The sequence below is a fragment of the Podarcis vaucheri genome, assembly GCF_965113315.1.
Source record: "Podarcis vaucheri genome assembly, chromosome: 8".
NCBI lineage: Eukaryota > Metazoa > Chordata > Lepidosauria > Squamata > Lacertidae > Podarcis > Podarcis vaucheri.
This window is the reverse complement of record NC_138766.1, coordinates 41,037,003-41,054,372: the sequence shown is the minus strand read 5'-3', so window position 1 is coordinate 41,054,372 and position 17,370 is coordinate 41,037,003. Positions and strand designations below refer to the sequence as shown.

The following is a 17,370-nucleotide window of genomic DNA, read 5'->3' as shown; positions in this document are numbered from 1 at the left end:
TCTTTCTTAAGCCCCAAACACATTTACTCAGGAGTAAACCCCAATTACCACAGTGGGATTTACTTGACCCGGAAGTGTCCCCGGACAGCGCTGGCCCCCGGCCAATAGATGTGAGATGGGCGCACAAACCCCAGAGTCTGTCAAGACTGGCCCGTTCGGGCAGGGGTACCTTTACCTTTACCTTTTTAGACATGCACTGGACTGTGCTCTGCAACATCAGTAGGAGAAACTCCAAACTTTTAATATCAATTTTGCTAATTTTCTTTTTTAATTACCTTTTTCCTAGGGACTGCTTTTCCAGGCCTCAAGGAGTCTAGGTTCAGTTGTGCATGAATGTGCTTTATCTGTTCCAAGCAGGTTTCTATTAGGTTGGCTGTAATGAACAATGCACCCTATCAACAAACCTGCCTACACTAAAATACAGTGGTTACTCGGATTACAAACACCTTGGATTACAAACACTGCTAACCCAGAAGCAGTACCTTAGGTTACAAACTTTGCCTCAGGATGAGAACAGAAACTTTGCGCCGGTAGCACGGCAGCAGCGGGAGCACCCATTAGCGAAAGCGTGCCTCAGGTTAAGAACAATTTCAGGTTAAGAACAGACCTCCGGAATGAATTAAGTTTGTAACCCGAGGTACCACAGTACTTGTAAAATGTGGAAGTATCAGACATTCTATCAGTAACCAACAAGTCACATTTTCTATTTTATTTTATATTGATGGAAGTGCATTATATTATTTCTAGAACAACAACAACAACAAAATGTGTTCAGGTGACATACTGCATGCAAAATGACAAGCTTAAATACCCAAAGCCTAATTAACATTTGAAGTTACTACATTTGAATTTAACTAAGCAATCAGTCCCCCTAATAGCAGACTCTAGGGAGGCATCGTCATTCTCAGGGCATCCTGGCATTTGCAGATGGGCGGGAGAGAGTGTTAAAAAAACAAATAAAAATGGGGAGCCCCTCCCTAGTCCACAAAAGGAAACTAGACCAATGAGGAATGAGCATGCTCAGGGGCCAGCAGGAACTGTAGACTGTCCAGTGGAAAACTGTTTGCTATAGCCCCTAACAGCTTATAGCATCTCAGAGAAAGGTATGGCTAGCTTGCTGGATAAATCCTGTTACTTTGGGAGGATTTCAACAGGCAGTTAATATGTCTCACCTATTTTACAATTAGCTCATAGTTTAAAGAGTGTGTCTTCAATGTACAATTATTTCTTTTCTACAGATTCAACTGACCAGGACACAATGGTAGAATGAGAACCTATGCAACTCAGGCTCAAACCATTCACATCTTCGGCCCTGACATGCAAGTTTTGGGACTTGTTGTTTTTTTACCACACATCTGGAAAGGGATTATTAAGTAAATTCCTTTGGTTCTGTAAATATGGATGGTATGATTTTTCTTTTTAGAGACACTATGTAACATTTTGCTGGCTGTTCCTTAAACATGCTATCCTTATCAAATATTTGACCATACAAAAATGACAAGATCATGACTAGTGGGGTGCCACAGGGTTCTGTCTTGGGCCCAGTCTTATTCAACATCTTTATCAACGACTTGGATGATGGACTCAAGGCCATCCTGATCAAATTTGCAGATGACACCAAACTGGGGGGGGGGGGGGGTGGCTCACACCCCAGAGGACAGGATCACACTTCAAAACGACCTTGACAGATTAGAGAACTGGGCCAAAACAAACAAGATGAACTTTAACAGGGAGAAATGTAAAGTATTGCATTTGGGCAAAAAAAATGAGAGGCACAAATACAAGATGGGGGACACCTGGCTTGAGAGCAGTACATGTGAAAAGGATCTAGGAGTCTTGGTTGACCACAAACTTGGCATGAGCCAATAGTGTGACGCGGCAGCTAAAAAAGCCAATGCAATTCTGGGCTGCATCAATAGGAGTATAGCATCTAGATCAAGGGAAGTAATAGTGCCACTGTATTCTGCTCTGGTCAGACCTCACCTGGAGTACTGTGTCCAGTTCTGGGCACCACAATTCAAGAAGGACACTGGCAAACTGGAACGTGTCCAGAGGAGGGCAACCAAAATGGTCAAAGGCCTGGAAACGATGCCTTATGAGGAACGGCTAAGGGAGCTGGGCATGTTTAGCCTGGAGAAGAGGAGGTTGAGGGGTGATATGATAGCCATGTTCAAATATATAAAAGGATGTCATATAGAGGAGGGAGAAAGGTTGTTTTCTGCTGCTCCAGAGAAGCGGACATGGAGCAATGGATCGAAACTACAAGAAAGAAGATTCCACCTAAACATTAGGAAGAACTTCCTGACAGTAAGAGCTGTTCGACAGTGGAATTTGCTGCCAAGGAGTGTGGTGGAGTCTCCTACTTTGGAGGTCTTTAAGCAGAGGCTTGACAACCATATGTCAGGAGTGCTCTGATGGTGTTTCCTGCTTGGCAGGGGGTTGGACTCGATGGCCCTTGTGGTCTCTTCCAACTCTATGATTCTAATTATCAGCAGGTATGCTGCTCAGTGTTAGGTTTCATACACAGTGGAGTGAGGAGATAGTTGCAGTGTGTAAATTTTTTTTTACCAATTCCTCAATGCAGCCTCCTGTAAAGCTCCTTTGGCAGGTGGGGAGACCCTCCAGGACACGGGGAGGTGGTACAGGGGATCAGTGAAAACCATCTTCCACCCCCCCCTTTCCTCCATTGGGGAGCTCTGCTGGGTCCTGGTTCTCTCTGTGAACTGAAGGAACCCATCCATCTGCAGAGGCACAAGTCTGGAACCAACCCACAAGGAATACCAATAACTGCTTTTATTTTGTTCTTATTTGCTCACTTGCAAGCAAGAGGAATGGCAACCCTCTGAGGTTGCTCAGGCATCAATAAATACTAGATCTTCCTGCCTGAACCTTAACATTGGTGCCACGGGAGACCTTTAAAATGGTTCTCCAAGTTTCTGAAGTAAACAGAGTGCTAAAATACATGCCGACATCAACCTTGTGTTTTCCCACCTAGACTGTACTGTCTAAATGCAAGGTACTCCACAAGGGATTTACTCCGAGGCTCTCATAGATTCAAGGGCATTCAAAATGCACTGCTTGGCTATGGTGTGTCTATAAACAGGTTATTCAGGGCCAGGAGAAGATAATGAACACTTAGAATTACAAATATGGATACGTTTTAGACATACAGAAAGACAATAGACACTAACGTGCATTAATTCAGAGCTTCTAAAAATACCCGTCATTGAACCAGAACCACTTGAGCAGATATGTCTGTTTAATGGTACCTATAAATGCACGACAAAATGAAAGCCAACTGTTGTGGTGCCATTTCTCTGGTAATGCCCATAACCAGCAAATTCTAATGTTGATTGCGATCCTGCTCTTGGTTTTGCATGTCACCGCAAGTAGACCTGGGAACACTTGTTTTAAATAAGATGTGTAAGGCATTCCCTACACAGTAAGGACAACCTCAGTGTCTGTTATAGCACGGCAGCTCACCTTCCAAAGCACATTTCTGGGCACTTTTACTGACAGCCAAAAGCGGAAGCAAAGCACTGGCAGCAACTCGCTTCAGCACATCCTGAGAGGATTTTCCTTCATAGCTCTACCAAAAAAGCAACATTGATTACCACATAGAAAATTTAGAGAACATACCCTGCAGGAAATTGCACGTTAAATGTCTGCAAATTCCATTTACACATTTACTTACCCGTTTTCTAGACTGTCCTTCATCACACATAAAATGCATTCAGTACAACATAATAAAATTTAAATCTCAATGAAACTTAGCAGCACAGGAACCCTCCCCCCCAAAAAAACCAAAATGCCTCAGGTGGAATATACACACATATAAAAAAACATTCTGAAAAATGCTTTTTTTAAAAAAAAAAAAAGTTTTAAAAATACACTGGATTTTCCATAATGCTCACCATCGCCATCTAGTGTCACACTTGAAACACACTTGAAATGTTTTATTTGCAGCTGTATAGCAGAGTCCTCATTGTTGTCTGGAATCAGGCACAATTTGATGGCCTTCTTCCAATCCACTGGCTGGGCAGGAGGGTGTCACTGAATCCTTCCCTGCCCCACACTTCCCCCCTGGAACGTATCCACAGCAGCTTCTCTCTTGGCAAGGGATACTCCCCATCTTACAGTCCGCACTAAGAGAAAAATGGTCTGGAGGAAATGGCTGAAGTACTCCTTCTTGCCTTTAGTACCCTCTCTCTTTATAGGAGTTCATTAACATTCTAACATGTGGACCTTCAGCTGCCGCATCTAGTTTGCCCCCTTGGCAATATCTGCAAATTAACCCAATACTTCTACAGAAGTGATTGGATTGACAGGTTCCTCCTATTTTAAGTGGCTATCCTTTTTATTCCTGCTGATAACCAGTGAGTGGAAAAGTGATGATGAGTTATCTTTTTGTCATGACACTTATCAAATCTTCAATGTAGATGATTTCAAACTATTGTTCCCCTTCTCTAGATGTGAACCTCAGGCCCTCTTTGGTCTCCTTTGTTCAATATACCTGGCTCTTACATCAGTGCCTGCTTTGATTTTGCTACTCTAACTGCTTTCTCTGAAATTACATGCCTTTTTAAAAAGCAGCATGTGAATCCAGCCACTGCAATAGTGTCACTTGCCCTTTTCAGGAAACTTCTTTCACAGAGACAGAGTTATTACCAAGCTGTCAAAGAGCCTGCCAGCCAGGTAGGCTATATTTTCATTCCACCCTCAAATTCCCCCCTTTGACCTCTGATATCTCTGCCTCAGTGGAGCTGTGGGTAAGTCTGCTCAGATGTCATAGCACAGGCATAGGCAAACGCGGCCCTCCAGATGTTTTGGGACTACAACTCCCATCATCCCTGACCACTGGTCCTGTTAGCTAGGGATGATGGGAGTTGTAGTCCCAAAACATATGGAGGGCCGAGTTTGCCTATGCCTGTCATAGCAGATAGGTTAGCCACAGTTCTCTAGCCAACTGGATACTAAGGGGAACTTTAACACCAGATGTGAGTTCCAAGGCACAGAAACTGAAGAACTAGTGGTGTTTGCTCTAGCTTACATGGTCACATAGCAGGGGAAAAACCCAAGTTTTCCAAGGACACCTTAAAAACATCTAGCATCCAACAGCCAAGATACAAAGGATGCTCAAGGAAAGCGATTCTGTGGCAAAACTAGAAGGCAAGGGTGGTCCTCACAACCTCAGCACTTATCAGCATATAATCTTGCCTCTTGATTGTTCCTTTATTACTCCTGTCTCTTGCTGTCTCTTACAATGAGATGCTTTTTGAAACGGTATAGATTTTATACAATAGATGTTGTTTTTAACATTACAATAACACCTTGCGGCAAACCTCAGGCTCATGTACTCCCCGCTCCTTGCAGCTGTGCCATAGGAGCTCTGGAAACTTTTGTTTCTGTTTTAGATTAACCATGGCTTGCTATGTTGTTAAAACCCAGACAAACTATGGTTGATCCTAACAATGGTTAACTGAAATGAGCCAAGTTCTTTTTAAGTAGGTTGGTCACTATTCATTCTTATTTAAAAATATGTATGGGCTGCTTTTGTATGAGCAGGCTTGTTTCAATAAACCATTTAAGATTAACTACAGTTTGTCCAGTTCAAACAACATACTAAATGGCACTGAAAGACAAAACAGAAAACTTCAATTTTAAATTATGTCCACACCGGGGATGGGGAAAGCACAAGCCCAAGGCTCATAACACTAAACCACATTTTAGGGCTTGTAAAATGTATGCAGCCAATCTCCCCCCCCCCAAACCTGTTATTTTCTTTTATGTTGTGGGGAGGAGGGGAGGGAATTTGCACAAACCTGGCCCACAAAACAGGATTGTTAGTCCTATGCAAATTTTAATCAACATACAGAGGAATTGGAATCACTTTGTCCCCATATGGGGTTCACCTGTATGGTTTAAGATTTTCATGGGAGCCCAACAGGGGCTTTTCTCTTTCTCTTAAGCTCTTTTCACTCATGTTCCTATTTTCATCTGTGCATTCCTTTACTATCTTCTGTGATAAATACATACTTCTTCATGAGTTTCACTTTTGAATATGTGTGTGTGTGTGTGTTCTTTTAAAAATTATTTTTATTTACTTTTCTGTTTTATCGTATTGTCAACGCATACTGTGTTACAGTCAGACACAGGATAACAGGAAAAAACAAAAACAAATATACAACATACCGTATATATATGTTGTTAAGTGAAACTTCTGAAACCCTCCTCCTGTTAGTCTATGGATGAAATTACTGACTATCACAAGCATTCTGTCTGCACAAGCATATCAGCTTGCTGGTTGGAACAATTCTGGTGTTTTCTTCTGACCCTCCAGAGCCAAAATTAGGGGCGTGTGGGTGCACAGGGGAATAATAGGTTTTATGTATGTAAATATAATAAATATTCTTTTGCTGGATATGCTGTTATTTCGTTATTTTATAGCTTAAGAAATGCAAGCAGAGAGAGGAAGCAACACGGCAGAGTGGAAGAATGCAGAGAGGACAGACAAACAACTGAACGTGCACATTTCAATTCACCGAGTGCAAATAGGAAGTAATGCCTACAGAAAATAAAAAGATGCATTCCCACTAAAATACACTGGATCCAGACCTGCTGCCTCAAGAACATTGATTCCCATTACAATAATCTCCTCCTCCAACACAATTAGGATCATCGTTAGACTGAAGATAGCAAACACTGAATGGGTCATTTAAGAGGAAGTTATTTTAGTTTCATTTAAACTGAAGCAGGTCATATTAATGGAAAGAAATTGGAATAGGAACCGGCTTGAGGCCTTAGCCAGTTGATGTATATAACATCCTAAATAAGATCTGCTTATCTTCTGACTTCTATTTGGTCCTAGACAGTAAAGGTCTGCTATATTTTTCAGACCTGTACTTGAGCAGAAGTAATATTTTCACCAGAGTCATCATCTACAGAAGAACTCACTGCAAGAATAAAAAGCTCAAAAGAAATGGGTTAGAAGCCCAATCCGCTGGGTAACAGAACTATAGGCATTGACTTGGTAAAAAAAGGAGCTGAGAATAGCAAGGCATGAAGTGCTTCAGTATTTTACTGCTATTCCATGGCTTAAGAGCCTGATTTTGAAGGCAGTAAATCAAATAAGAAAGAATTTACACAGGGAAATAGAGAAGTAAAATACTTCAGGAATTGTTTCTGCAAAGATATCGATCAGCAGTACGCAAGAGAATATTTTACCAAGGTCTCAAAGAAAAAGAAAAGAGGGTGCTTATAGGCAGCTATAATACCATTAACAGCACTGTGGCTAAAATGGGATGGGATTATCCTGTATCTGATGCCAAGAGTCTTGAGTCCATAAAGCAATCAAATTTAGAAGACACTGGCTTCAATATTTTCAGACCACTTGAATATTGCAGTTAAGGGAACTAAAGCTAAGGCAAACACACTGCCATGTCTCAGAGCAAAATTTCATTTCAAAGGGGCAAAATGGGGTGGGATAACAAAGGAGAATTTCAACTTACATTTAATAGGAAAATAAACATACATTGAAAGCCAAATAATGTTCCTCCACACCCCTAGCTTTAGCAGATATTCTGAGGGCTTGATTCAGACTTAGACTGAAAACCTACACTTACTGGCAGTATGCTCCACTGAATATTGTGGGATTTACTCTATGTAAATATAGGACAGTACTGTTATTTATGAAGAACTCAATAGTCACGTGTTTTAATATAATATTAAAATGTGTCACAAATATATGGGCATGTTAGAATTAGGATAGAAAAACCATTTATGGATTCTTCTTTTTCACTTATGTTTAATAAGAGAAGTATGCTCAAGAGTGTGTAAAATAAGAGGAATTATGTGGTCCCAAACAAAGTTTAGTGAAACTGATATGCATCTCTGGAAGAAGCCAATAACATTGTTTTCATGCTAGAGACAGCTGCCACCAACCCCTCTTATTTCTTAACAATCCCTCTTATCAGAGCCTGCATCAGCACCTCAAGCAGCTGCCATAACTCCAATGTCTTGGTAGGGCCCGATGCAGGCTCTGATAAGAGGGATTGTTAAGAAATAAGAGGGGTTGTCAGCTCTAGCATAAAACAATGTCTATTGGCTTCTTCCAGAGATGCATATCAGTTTCACTAAACTTTGTTTGGGACCACTTAATTCCCTCTTATTTTCACGCTATAAAGTAGAAAAAGCACAGTTAGGCCCTGCTGCTCAATGGTGCCTCAAACACTTCCACAGCCAGGAAAGTCCACAGAGCCCACAGAAAGAAGCATGGCCCCATCAGAGGGTTACCTCAAACCTGGAGCCAGTTCCGCCTCCTCCCATAATCCTATTCACACTATTCTTCTGCCTTTCTTCAAGAGCACCCACAACTCCATCTGACACTTCTTTTCTGCATCACCTTCCCTTCCTTTCAGATTTTCAACTTTTCCAGTCAAACTACTGCTTGCTTTATCTTCCCCCACACATGCTGACACAACGGCAAATATCAATGATACATAAGAACAGGGGTCAAAAACCTAAGGCCCATGGGTCAAGCGGCCCATGAGGGTCATTTAACCAGCCCATGGACCCCCCACAGCCCACTCGAGGACCCCCACCGCCCACTCAGTTGGCTCCCATGCGCCGTGCTAAACTGGTGCGGAGCAGAGCAGAGACTGCCTTCCGTGACGCTGGCCGGCTTCCCACTGGCTGCAGGAAGCCAATGGGAAGCTGTGCACACCTCCTTCACACCAAAAATAGTGTTTGTACATGTGTGCGCACGCACTCTGGCCCACCGCAGCGTCTGCAGGACTGTGAGCCGGCCCAAGCCACAAAACCCTTGCCGACCCCTGCATAAGAACATAAAAAGAGCCTGCTGGATCAGGGGAAGGACACATCTAGCTCAGCATCCTGTTTGCAAAGCAGATGTCTGTGAGAAAGCAGAATGCCTGCACTTACGCCGTCTTCACAATTAGTTCCAATGTCTGTACAATTACAGTTACTTAGGAGCACAGTCCACTGAACCAATAGATGTTACTTCCAAGTAAGCAGGTGCACAACTGGGCTGCAACTTTTTAAGCTACCCTGGAGGATCTGCTGCATTAGCCTCACAGGCTGAATCTTTTCATAGAGTCCCTTCCCACCGAGAGGGGCAACCCCCCCCACACACACACATTGTTTTGATTAACTTAAAATGAATAAGCCAGCAAAGTATGTGGGATAGATGCCCATGTAACTAGTAAGACTTAAATGCACCACACTGAAATTGGATTATTATAAATTTCTACCTGAATTATTAATTCACAGAGTTTGGCCACAGAATCTCGGCTCCTCTCATCCTCATCTAGAAGGAAAACCACTGTTGGGTGGTAGCAAGCATTCTCTTTACTGTTGAGCTCTCTTTTCCCCTCTTCAGAAAACAGGACAGCAAGGAACTGCAAGCAGGCCGCACACAACTCAGGGTGTCTGACGGAGAATTGCATACATTCACATATTGTTTCTAAAATACAAAAAAAAGATAATGCATTTAATGTTGCAGTATTTACAGAAATAAATATATTTAACTACATATTACGGCACTGGGTTCAAAAAAGCATATGCATGGCAATGGGTAAGAAAATGGCTTATGGTGGTTGTACATTAAAATATCTGGAGGGCTACTCCTGTTCAAGTTACACCTGTCAGTAGTCCTTCCTCTACACAATTATTAAAATATACAGAAGTGCTACCCTCCTTTTTCATTTGGTCCTCATGCCACTTTGGGAGAGGGAGGAGAAATGGCACTGGGCCAGTTCATCCCATTATCATCAAGGACTAGAATCACTATAGAAGCACACAAATACCGTATTTTTCGCCCTATAGGACGCACTTTTTCCCCTCCAAAAATGAAGGGGAAATGTGTGTGCGTCCTATGGGGCGAATGCAGGCTTTCGCTGAAGCTTGGAGAGCGAGAGGGGTCGGTGCGCACCGACCCCTCTTGCTCTCCAGGCTTCAGGAAGCTATCCACAAGCCGTGGGAGAGCTGTGTGAATTCACGCAGCTCTCCCACGGCTAGCGGAGAGCTTGCCTGCACCCAGAAGCTTGGGGCGCGCTGAGCTCAGCACGCCCCAGGCTTCTGGCTTCACGCAGCTCTCCCACTGCTTGCGGATAGCAGCCCCGCACCTGGGAAAAAAATAATTCCCCCCCCTTTACTTCCCCCCAAAAAACTAGGTGCATCCTATGGGCCGGTGCGTCCTATGGGGCGAAAAATACGGTACCTAGGTTCATCTCTTTATGAGCTGAAAATGAGTTCCGTTGAGCCCTGAACGTGGTAAACAAAAGCAAATAAAGAAACTTACAAGAATGCAATCAAATACCAGCAAAAGTGGTTGCAACAAACACGTTCCTTTGAAAATTTCACATTCTGGTCTTAAGTTATCATTATCTGGGCAGATATCAAGGCACCTGAAAAATAGGTCTTACCAATTACTGGAATCCAATGCTTTGCAAGAGCTGCAGTCACAAATGGCAGAGAGGCATGGCCACATTTTCTTAACAGAGTAGTGAGAAGGCTGAATGAGTCTTCCCAAGTTTGGTGAACTGCAGCAGTTATCTCTGGCCCTGCCAATTAAACATACAAATAAAAAACCACATAGTTCTGATCAGTAAGTATTAATATACAGTGCCCATATAGAAAGTGAGAAGGGATTACTACTTTTGGACGTTGGCTTAGTTCACATGCAAAGCTAAGCCAAAATATGGTTTAGTACGAATGAGCAAGAGTGCTGTTGTAGTGAGAAAGTATCAGTTGCTTCACTCCTGCTGTGTTACTTGAAGCTAAGCCATGATCTTTCTTAGCTTTATGTTTGAACCTCGTCTCATGATTTGTCTCACTCCAATATGTGCAGAATATAGCACTTAATTCAAGATTGGAGGGCGATAAGAGGAATAATAGAGAAAGATGCGTATGACTCCATATGGTCTCAATTTATATCATTTATTTACAATAGTGCAGTAATCTCCTTACCGCCTCAGTCACAGCAGCCACTATGGAGAAATGATCTTAATGCTCTAGACTGAAATATACCCTGTGGATGTGAGTTTAATCTGTAACGTAAAAGATTTCCTATGTCTATTTTGATGCCATTTGGATGACTGCATACAATACTTAGCATCTGTATTTCCCCTGGAAGACAACACTTTACGCTTGGTCATTGTTTTTTTAAAAAAAAGAATCAATAAAATTTGTAATAAAACAAACAAACAATGAGTGGTAAACCAAGAACAAACCATGGTTACAGCTTGTGGTTTGTTTGAAGCAATAACATGAACTTGCCAGGTTGGGAAGTATAACTAAGCCAGACCACGGCTTGGTTCCCTGTAGCAGGGAAGCAGCAAAGCAGCCATATATACAAGCACACTAAGCTGGGAGGAAATCTGGCCTGGGGCAGCCCTTTTTTGCTGTATGACAGTCATGTAAAATCTTTGTTTCCAGGCAATAGGACACAGAGATATTGTCGCTGCTAGGGCCCATCAGCAAAATATAGAAACAAGATTTCAGGGATCTAAACATCAAAAATAACTTTAGGTAAAGGTAAAGGTACCCCTGCCCGTACGGGCCAGTCGTGACCGACTCTGGGGTTGCACGCTCATCTCGCTTAAGAGGCCGGGGGCCAGCGCTGTCCGAAGACACTTCTGGGTCACGTGGCCAGCGTGACGAAGCTGCTCTGGCGAGCCTGCACCAGCGCAGCACACGGAAACGCCATTTACCTTCCCGCTATAAAGCGGTACCTATTTATCTACTTGCACTTAAGGGTGCTTTCGAACTGCTAGGTGGGCAGGAGCTGGGACCAAAAGACGGGAGCTCACCCCGCCGCGGGGATTCGAACCGTCAACCATATGATCGGCAAGTCCTAGGTGCTGAGGTTTTACCCACAGCGCCACCCGCGTCCCCCTAACTCAACTTTGAGATCTACCAAATGACAGATCTCATGTTCAAAGCATTTCAGTAACATACTCCTTATCACACAATTACCTAAGCCATCCTTGCAGCCAATGGAAAGAACCACAAAGGTATGAGCCAAGAGAGGTGTCAATAATGCATCTTGCATCACCAGGCGAGTGTCTACCAGCAAGCAAGACTGTAGCAGTTGGGACAAAGATGAAACAAACTGCAGTAGAAACAAAACCTGTTTGAACAACAACAAAAAGATTTGGCTCAGATACTTGTAGTACGTTTCTGCAGCAATTATTTTTGACAATGAGAAGTTTTTTTAAAAAAAAATTAAATCAATATAAGAGATAAGAAAGTTATGAACCGCCTGTGAAATATATGCAAATATTTCAACAGTAAAAATGCGATATTCTTAGAATGCAGTCCCATGACACTCACCTGGATATAAACAACATTGCATACAGAACAACTTGCTTCCAAATAAAAATGCAAAGGATTACACTGTTAATATCCAACTGAAGACTGTAGCCTGCAATCCCAAGTGCCAAGTATCTGAAATTAAGTTCTACTGAATTTTGTAAACAGCCATGGGGTTGGGTTATTACGACATTTAGCAGAAGGTTGTGTGGTATTTTGGGTCTCTTGTACAGAAAGCATAACCAGAACCACATATTACCACCGCATTTCTATTTCACAGAAAGCATGATGAGAACCAGATATTACTACCTCCTTAGTGACTTTGCAAGTTTACAAGGAAAGGTAGAAACTGAAGGCATTCATAGGAGTAAAATCCAAATAACTGTCATTAGTCACTAAGAACAAGAATGGTATTTTAAAGCCAAGGTCCATTCCACATGAGAAGCAACAGTGCCTCTTTAATAATACTGGTACTATTACACACTTGTAATAGTAATTGTCTTCTTGCTTTGGTGATTGATGTGCAGCATAAGGTGTCAAGAATCTGATGGCTTACTTCCTGTGGTTTTAGTAAGTGCTGTGCTGAAACCAAAATGTTTCTTCTCCTGTTGAATAAAGTTTTCAGCTTTCTGCCTCTTTCTCTTTTGAATTTCCTTACAACTTTGGTGGGTGGGTGGTTGAGCTTACTTTATTTCTGCAGGTGGGACTTTACTTCTTCCTGTTAAACATCTCTCCAGCCCTCGGCAACCTCAGGTCTGCCCACACTTCCTGATTTGAAAAAGCCTCATGGGAGATGTTACCCCATGATGGTTTTACTCTAACCTTTAACTGAAACAAGGGGTGCCAGGAAGGTTGGCTACTGAATGCCTGCGATTAGTACACTGATTCCTTTAAAAAGAAAAATACTGTGCTTAAAAAATAAAAATAAACAGCTGTTAGGCACATAGTAGGCACCTTCCTCACCTTCCCATGCTTATAGGAAAGCCTAGCTGAGCATATAATGAGATTTTCAAGAAATCTGGGTACCTAAGAAGGCTGCAAAAGTCAATCCACCAAAGAGATGGCAATTTTCATTGAGACTACAGCATGCAAGGATGGGAGGTTTGACTCTTCACTTCTCAGCTCTGATTCCAATGGACAACCAGTCATCCTTCAGCTCATAAGCAAGTGTACGGAGCCTCAAGAACATCTTATAGGGCTTTTATGAAAACCTACGAGATGGCGGTGAAGGCTGCTAAGAAGTCTTACTTCTCAGCCTCCATTGCATCCGCTAGCTCTCGCCCGGCGCAATTATTTAGTATAATTAGTTCTTAACGTCCCTTGAGGGACAGCCAAATTTAAATAACAATTTGACACACAGCTGTGAGGCATTTGCGAGCTTTTTTGCAGAGGTCTTGTTGCTCCGCCATGACCTCCCTGCCAATTTGGATACAATAAAGGAACTGGAGGACCCTCGACTGTCCTCGGGTCCAGTATTGGACCACTTCGACCAGATATCCCCAGCCGATGTGGACAGACTCCTCCGAGCTGGAAAGCCCACCACCTGTCCTCTCAACCTGTGCCCGTCTTGGCTGATTAGAGCGTATCCAGACAAGGTGCAGGCCCTCCTGGGGGATATCATCAATTTGTCCCTTGGCACGGGGACATTCCCAGGGGAACTGAAGGAGGCAGTGGTGCGCCCGCTCTTAAAGAAAACATCATTAGATCCTTTAGATCTATCCAATTACTGCCTGGTTTCAAATCTTCCATTCCTGGGTAAGGTGATTGAGAGAGCGGTTGCTGAACAGCTTGGCGGGTTTCTGGATGAAACATCGGCTCTGGATCCATTCCAGACCGGCTTCTGCACTGGCCATGGGACCAAGACAGCTCTGGTTGCCCTAACAGATGATCTTCGTAGACAGCTGGATCGAGGCGGGTCAGGGCTGCTGATTCTTCTAGATCTGTCAGCAGCTTTCGACATTGTCGATCACGAACTCCTGGACCACCGCCTTGCTGACGTGGGGATCCATGGCACAGTCCTTCAATGGCTGCGCTTGTTTCTCTCTGGTCGGGGACAGAGGGTGGCGCTTGGGGGGGAATTGTCATCGCGCCACTCCTTGGTGTGTGGAGTACCTCAGGGTGCGATACTCTCCCCGATGCTTTTCAACTTCTTTATGCGCCCCCTCGCCCAGCTTGTCCGGAGTTTTGGGCTGGGTTGCCATCAGTATGCTGATGACACCCAACTTGATGGATGGCCATTCTGACTCGGCCCCAGACACACTGACCACATGTTTGGAAGCTGTGGCTGGGACTTCCGGGGTTGGCGCGATCTGGGAATGGCGGATTCCCTCCGAGCTCCGGAGGGAATCGGCTCAGCGGGGGACGGGTCTTTGCCGTGCCGGCGACACGGGGACCCTTAAAACCGCAGGCGCGGAAGCCTGCGGACTGAAGACTCGGTGGGTGCCTTAAGCGCCCCCCCCCTGATTCGCAAAGAGCCTTTTTAAAGGCTGCGGAGGGGATACGGGGGCGGCGTGGCACTGAGAGTCCATCGCTACCCCCGCTGAGCGAAGCCGCGAGCCATGACCGGAGAGCGCTGACTTCCTTCCTTGAAATTCGGCCGAAAAGAACAACCCGTGAGTAAATTGGAATCGGACTTTAAGATTTTCCTATTTGAATTTGAGACGATCGGGGGGTGTGCTAAAAGGAAGTCCGCACCCCCCCCTTGCAGACGAACTAAAGCAACGACGTACGAACTAAGCTGGAGAGTTTACCCTGCAAAGGGTGAGTTTAAAAGGACTGTAACTCCCAAGATTGGGCAAAAAAAAGTAATTTTGTGCAGGAGAGTGAAGTTTTGGAGGTTTCTTCTTTTTGCTGTAAACAACCCTCCCCCCCGGGCCCGGGAGCATCCTATTTGGAAGCCTGTAAGCACAGAATTTGACAGCTGTCAAAGCTGTCAAATAGACAGTCTACAGAAAAAAAGTCTACATAAGACCCCTCTGGAATAAAAGGTGTTACAATTGAACTTAAATGGTTGGAAACAAAGTAATAAAAATAAGAAAGAGGATTGTTGGAGAAAACAACGTTAAGTAATCAGATTCCCCCTAGGGGGAACTCTGTGGAACTACAATGGCTGTGGATGGAAAGATACTGGAGCAAATCGAAAGGATGTTTCAACTGGTGGGAACCTTACAAGAGCATACTTCGGAAATGAGTAAACATATGATGACCTTGACTACTGAAACAAGTAGTCCTGCTGATTGTAAGGAGGATTGGAAGGAGAAAGAACCCACAGCTGAACTTGAAATGACAATCAAAGAAAAGGAGACAAAACAAGAGAAAGAGAAAGTAAAGTTAAATGTTGACCAGAATCTGACATCTATGGAATACAAGCAAGGAGACTATTGGATTGAATCTACTACAAACCTACGAAAGATGCAAAAGATGAAAGTGGAGGCCCTGGAAGCTTATGGAATGCAAGAATTTAAAATAAAGAAATATAATTGGGGCCTCCACATTGATTTTGACTCTGACTATGATTTGAAAGATCCATGCCTTGTGGAAATTCTTCAGCAGTTTTACTTAAGAGACTATGGATGGATTGTGATAGACCTCTTTCGAGATTTGATGTCTGACACAAAGGATAACCAACAAGACCGGCGGAGAGGGACTGTGATAGACTTGAGAGCCTCGGACGTGTGGGACCCAGGCTAAGAACTGACATTGTGGACTTGTATTGGGAAGGGACGCAAACCGGGGATGGGAGGGAGGGAAAGATGTAATTTTAACAACACTCAGGACAATGGAAATTAATCAATAGGACCGATATTAAAGACAAAATGGGAAATCGAGGGAAGGGAACTGAGGTCCAACTTAGAACAACTGTTTTTATTTTTTAAAAGGGCTATTATTGAGAAGGTTAGGAGGTTGAGAAACGACAATTTGCTGATATAACTTTGGGAATAGGGATGCAAGGGAGGGGGTGGGGGGAAGTCAGAGACCAGGGTTATGAAAATAAGTGTTTTTTCTGAAACTTTATATTCTTTTTGTTTTTGTGTCTTTTTTGTCTGTTTGTTTTTCTGTCTGTTTGTCTATAAAAAATGTGAAAACCCAATAAAAATTTTATTAAAAAAAAAAAAGGAAGCTGTGGCTGGATGGTTACATAGGAGCCGGTTGAAGCTAAATCCTTCGAAGACAAAGGTCCTATGGCTGGGACGGGACGATATGGGACGGGGGGGGGCAACTCCCATCTCTTGCGGGGGCACAATTAGTGCCAGCACCCTTTGTTAAGAGTTTGGGTGTAATCTTCGACACCTCCCTTTCCATGGAGGCGCAGCTATAACAAAGGCGGCATTTTTCTATCTCTGCCAAGCTAAGCAGTTGGCTCCTTACCTCTCTCACCCTGAGCTAGCCACTGTGATCCACGTGACGGTCACCTCCAGACTAGATTATTGTAACTCGCTCTACATGGGTCTGCCCTTGAGACTGACCCAGAAACTCCAGCGGGTGCAGAATGCTGCAGCGAGACTCCTTACGGGGTCCTCGCTGCGAGACCACATTCACGCGGTGCTATACCAGCTGCACTGGCTCCTGGTGGAGTACAGAATCAGGTTTAAGGTGCCGGTTTTAACCTTTAAAGCCCTATACGGCCTAGGACCCTCTCCTGGTATGTCCCACAGACCGCCTACGGGACCGCCTCTCCTGGTATGTCCCACAGAGAAACTTACAGTCTTCAAATAAAAACATCTTGAAGGTCCCAGGCCACAGAGAGGTTAGGCTGGCCTCAACTAGAGCCAGGGCTTTTTCGGCTGTGGCTCCGATCTGGTGGAACACTCTGTCACAAGAGACTAGGGCCCTGCGGGACTTGCCATCTTTCTGCAGGGCCTGCAAGACAGAGCTGTTCCACCAGGCCTTTGGCCAGGGCACAGCCTGACTCCCTCCTTCGGCAATCTTCACGGAGCTCTGGCCCAATGGTTGCCAGTGGTTTGTTTTGAATTAATTTTATAATGAATGATTTTAGAGTGTTGTGTTGTACTGTTGTACTGTTTTATTGTTGTTAGCTGC

At 43.8% G+C, this 17,370-nt stretch overlaps 1 protein-coding gene across 3 annotated transcripts in view; it reads right to left on the bottom strand.

Annotated features, from left to right (window-relative positions):
• Positions 1-17,370, bottom strand: part of RTTN (rotatin) — a 92,192-nt gene that overhangs the window by 14,436 nt on the left and 60,386 nt on the right. For 2 of the 3 annotated variants that reach the window (XM_082235256.1, XM_082235258.1), the window contains exons 38-42: positions 11,995-12,148; positions 10,443-10,580; positions 9,270-9,481; positions 3,484-3,589; positions 276-373 (exon numbers count right to left, since the gene is read on the bottom strand). In XM_082235256.1, coding sequence (XP_082091382.1) covers positions 276-373; positions 3,484-3,589; positions 9,270-9,481; positions 10,443-10,580; positions 11,995-12,148 — 708 coding nt within the window. The remainder of the gene's footprint in view (positions 1-275; positions 374-3,483; positions 3,590-9,269; positions 9,482-10,442; positions 10,581-11,994; positions 12,149-17,370) is intronic. The other variant, XM_082235257.1, reaches the window with a different exon arrangement.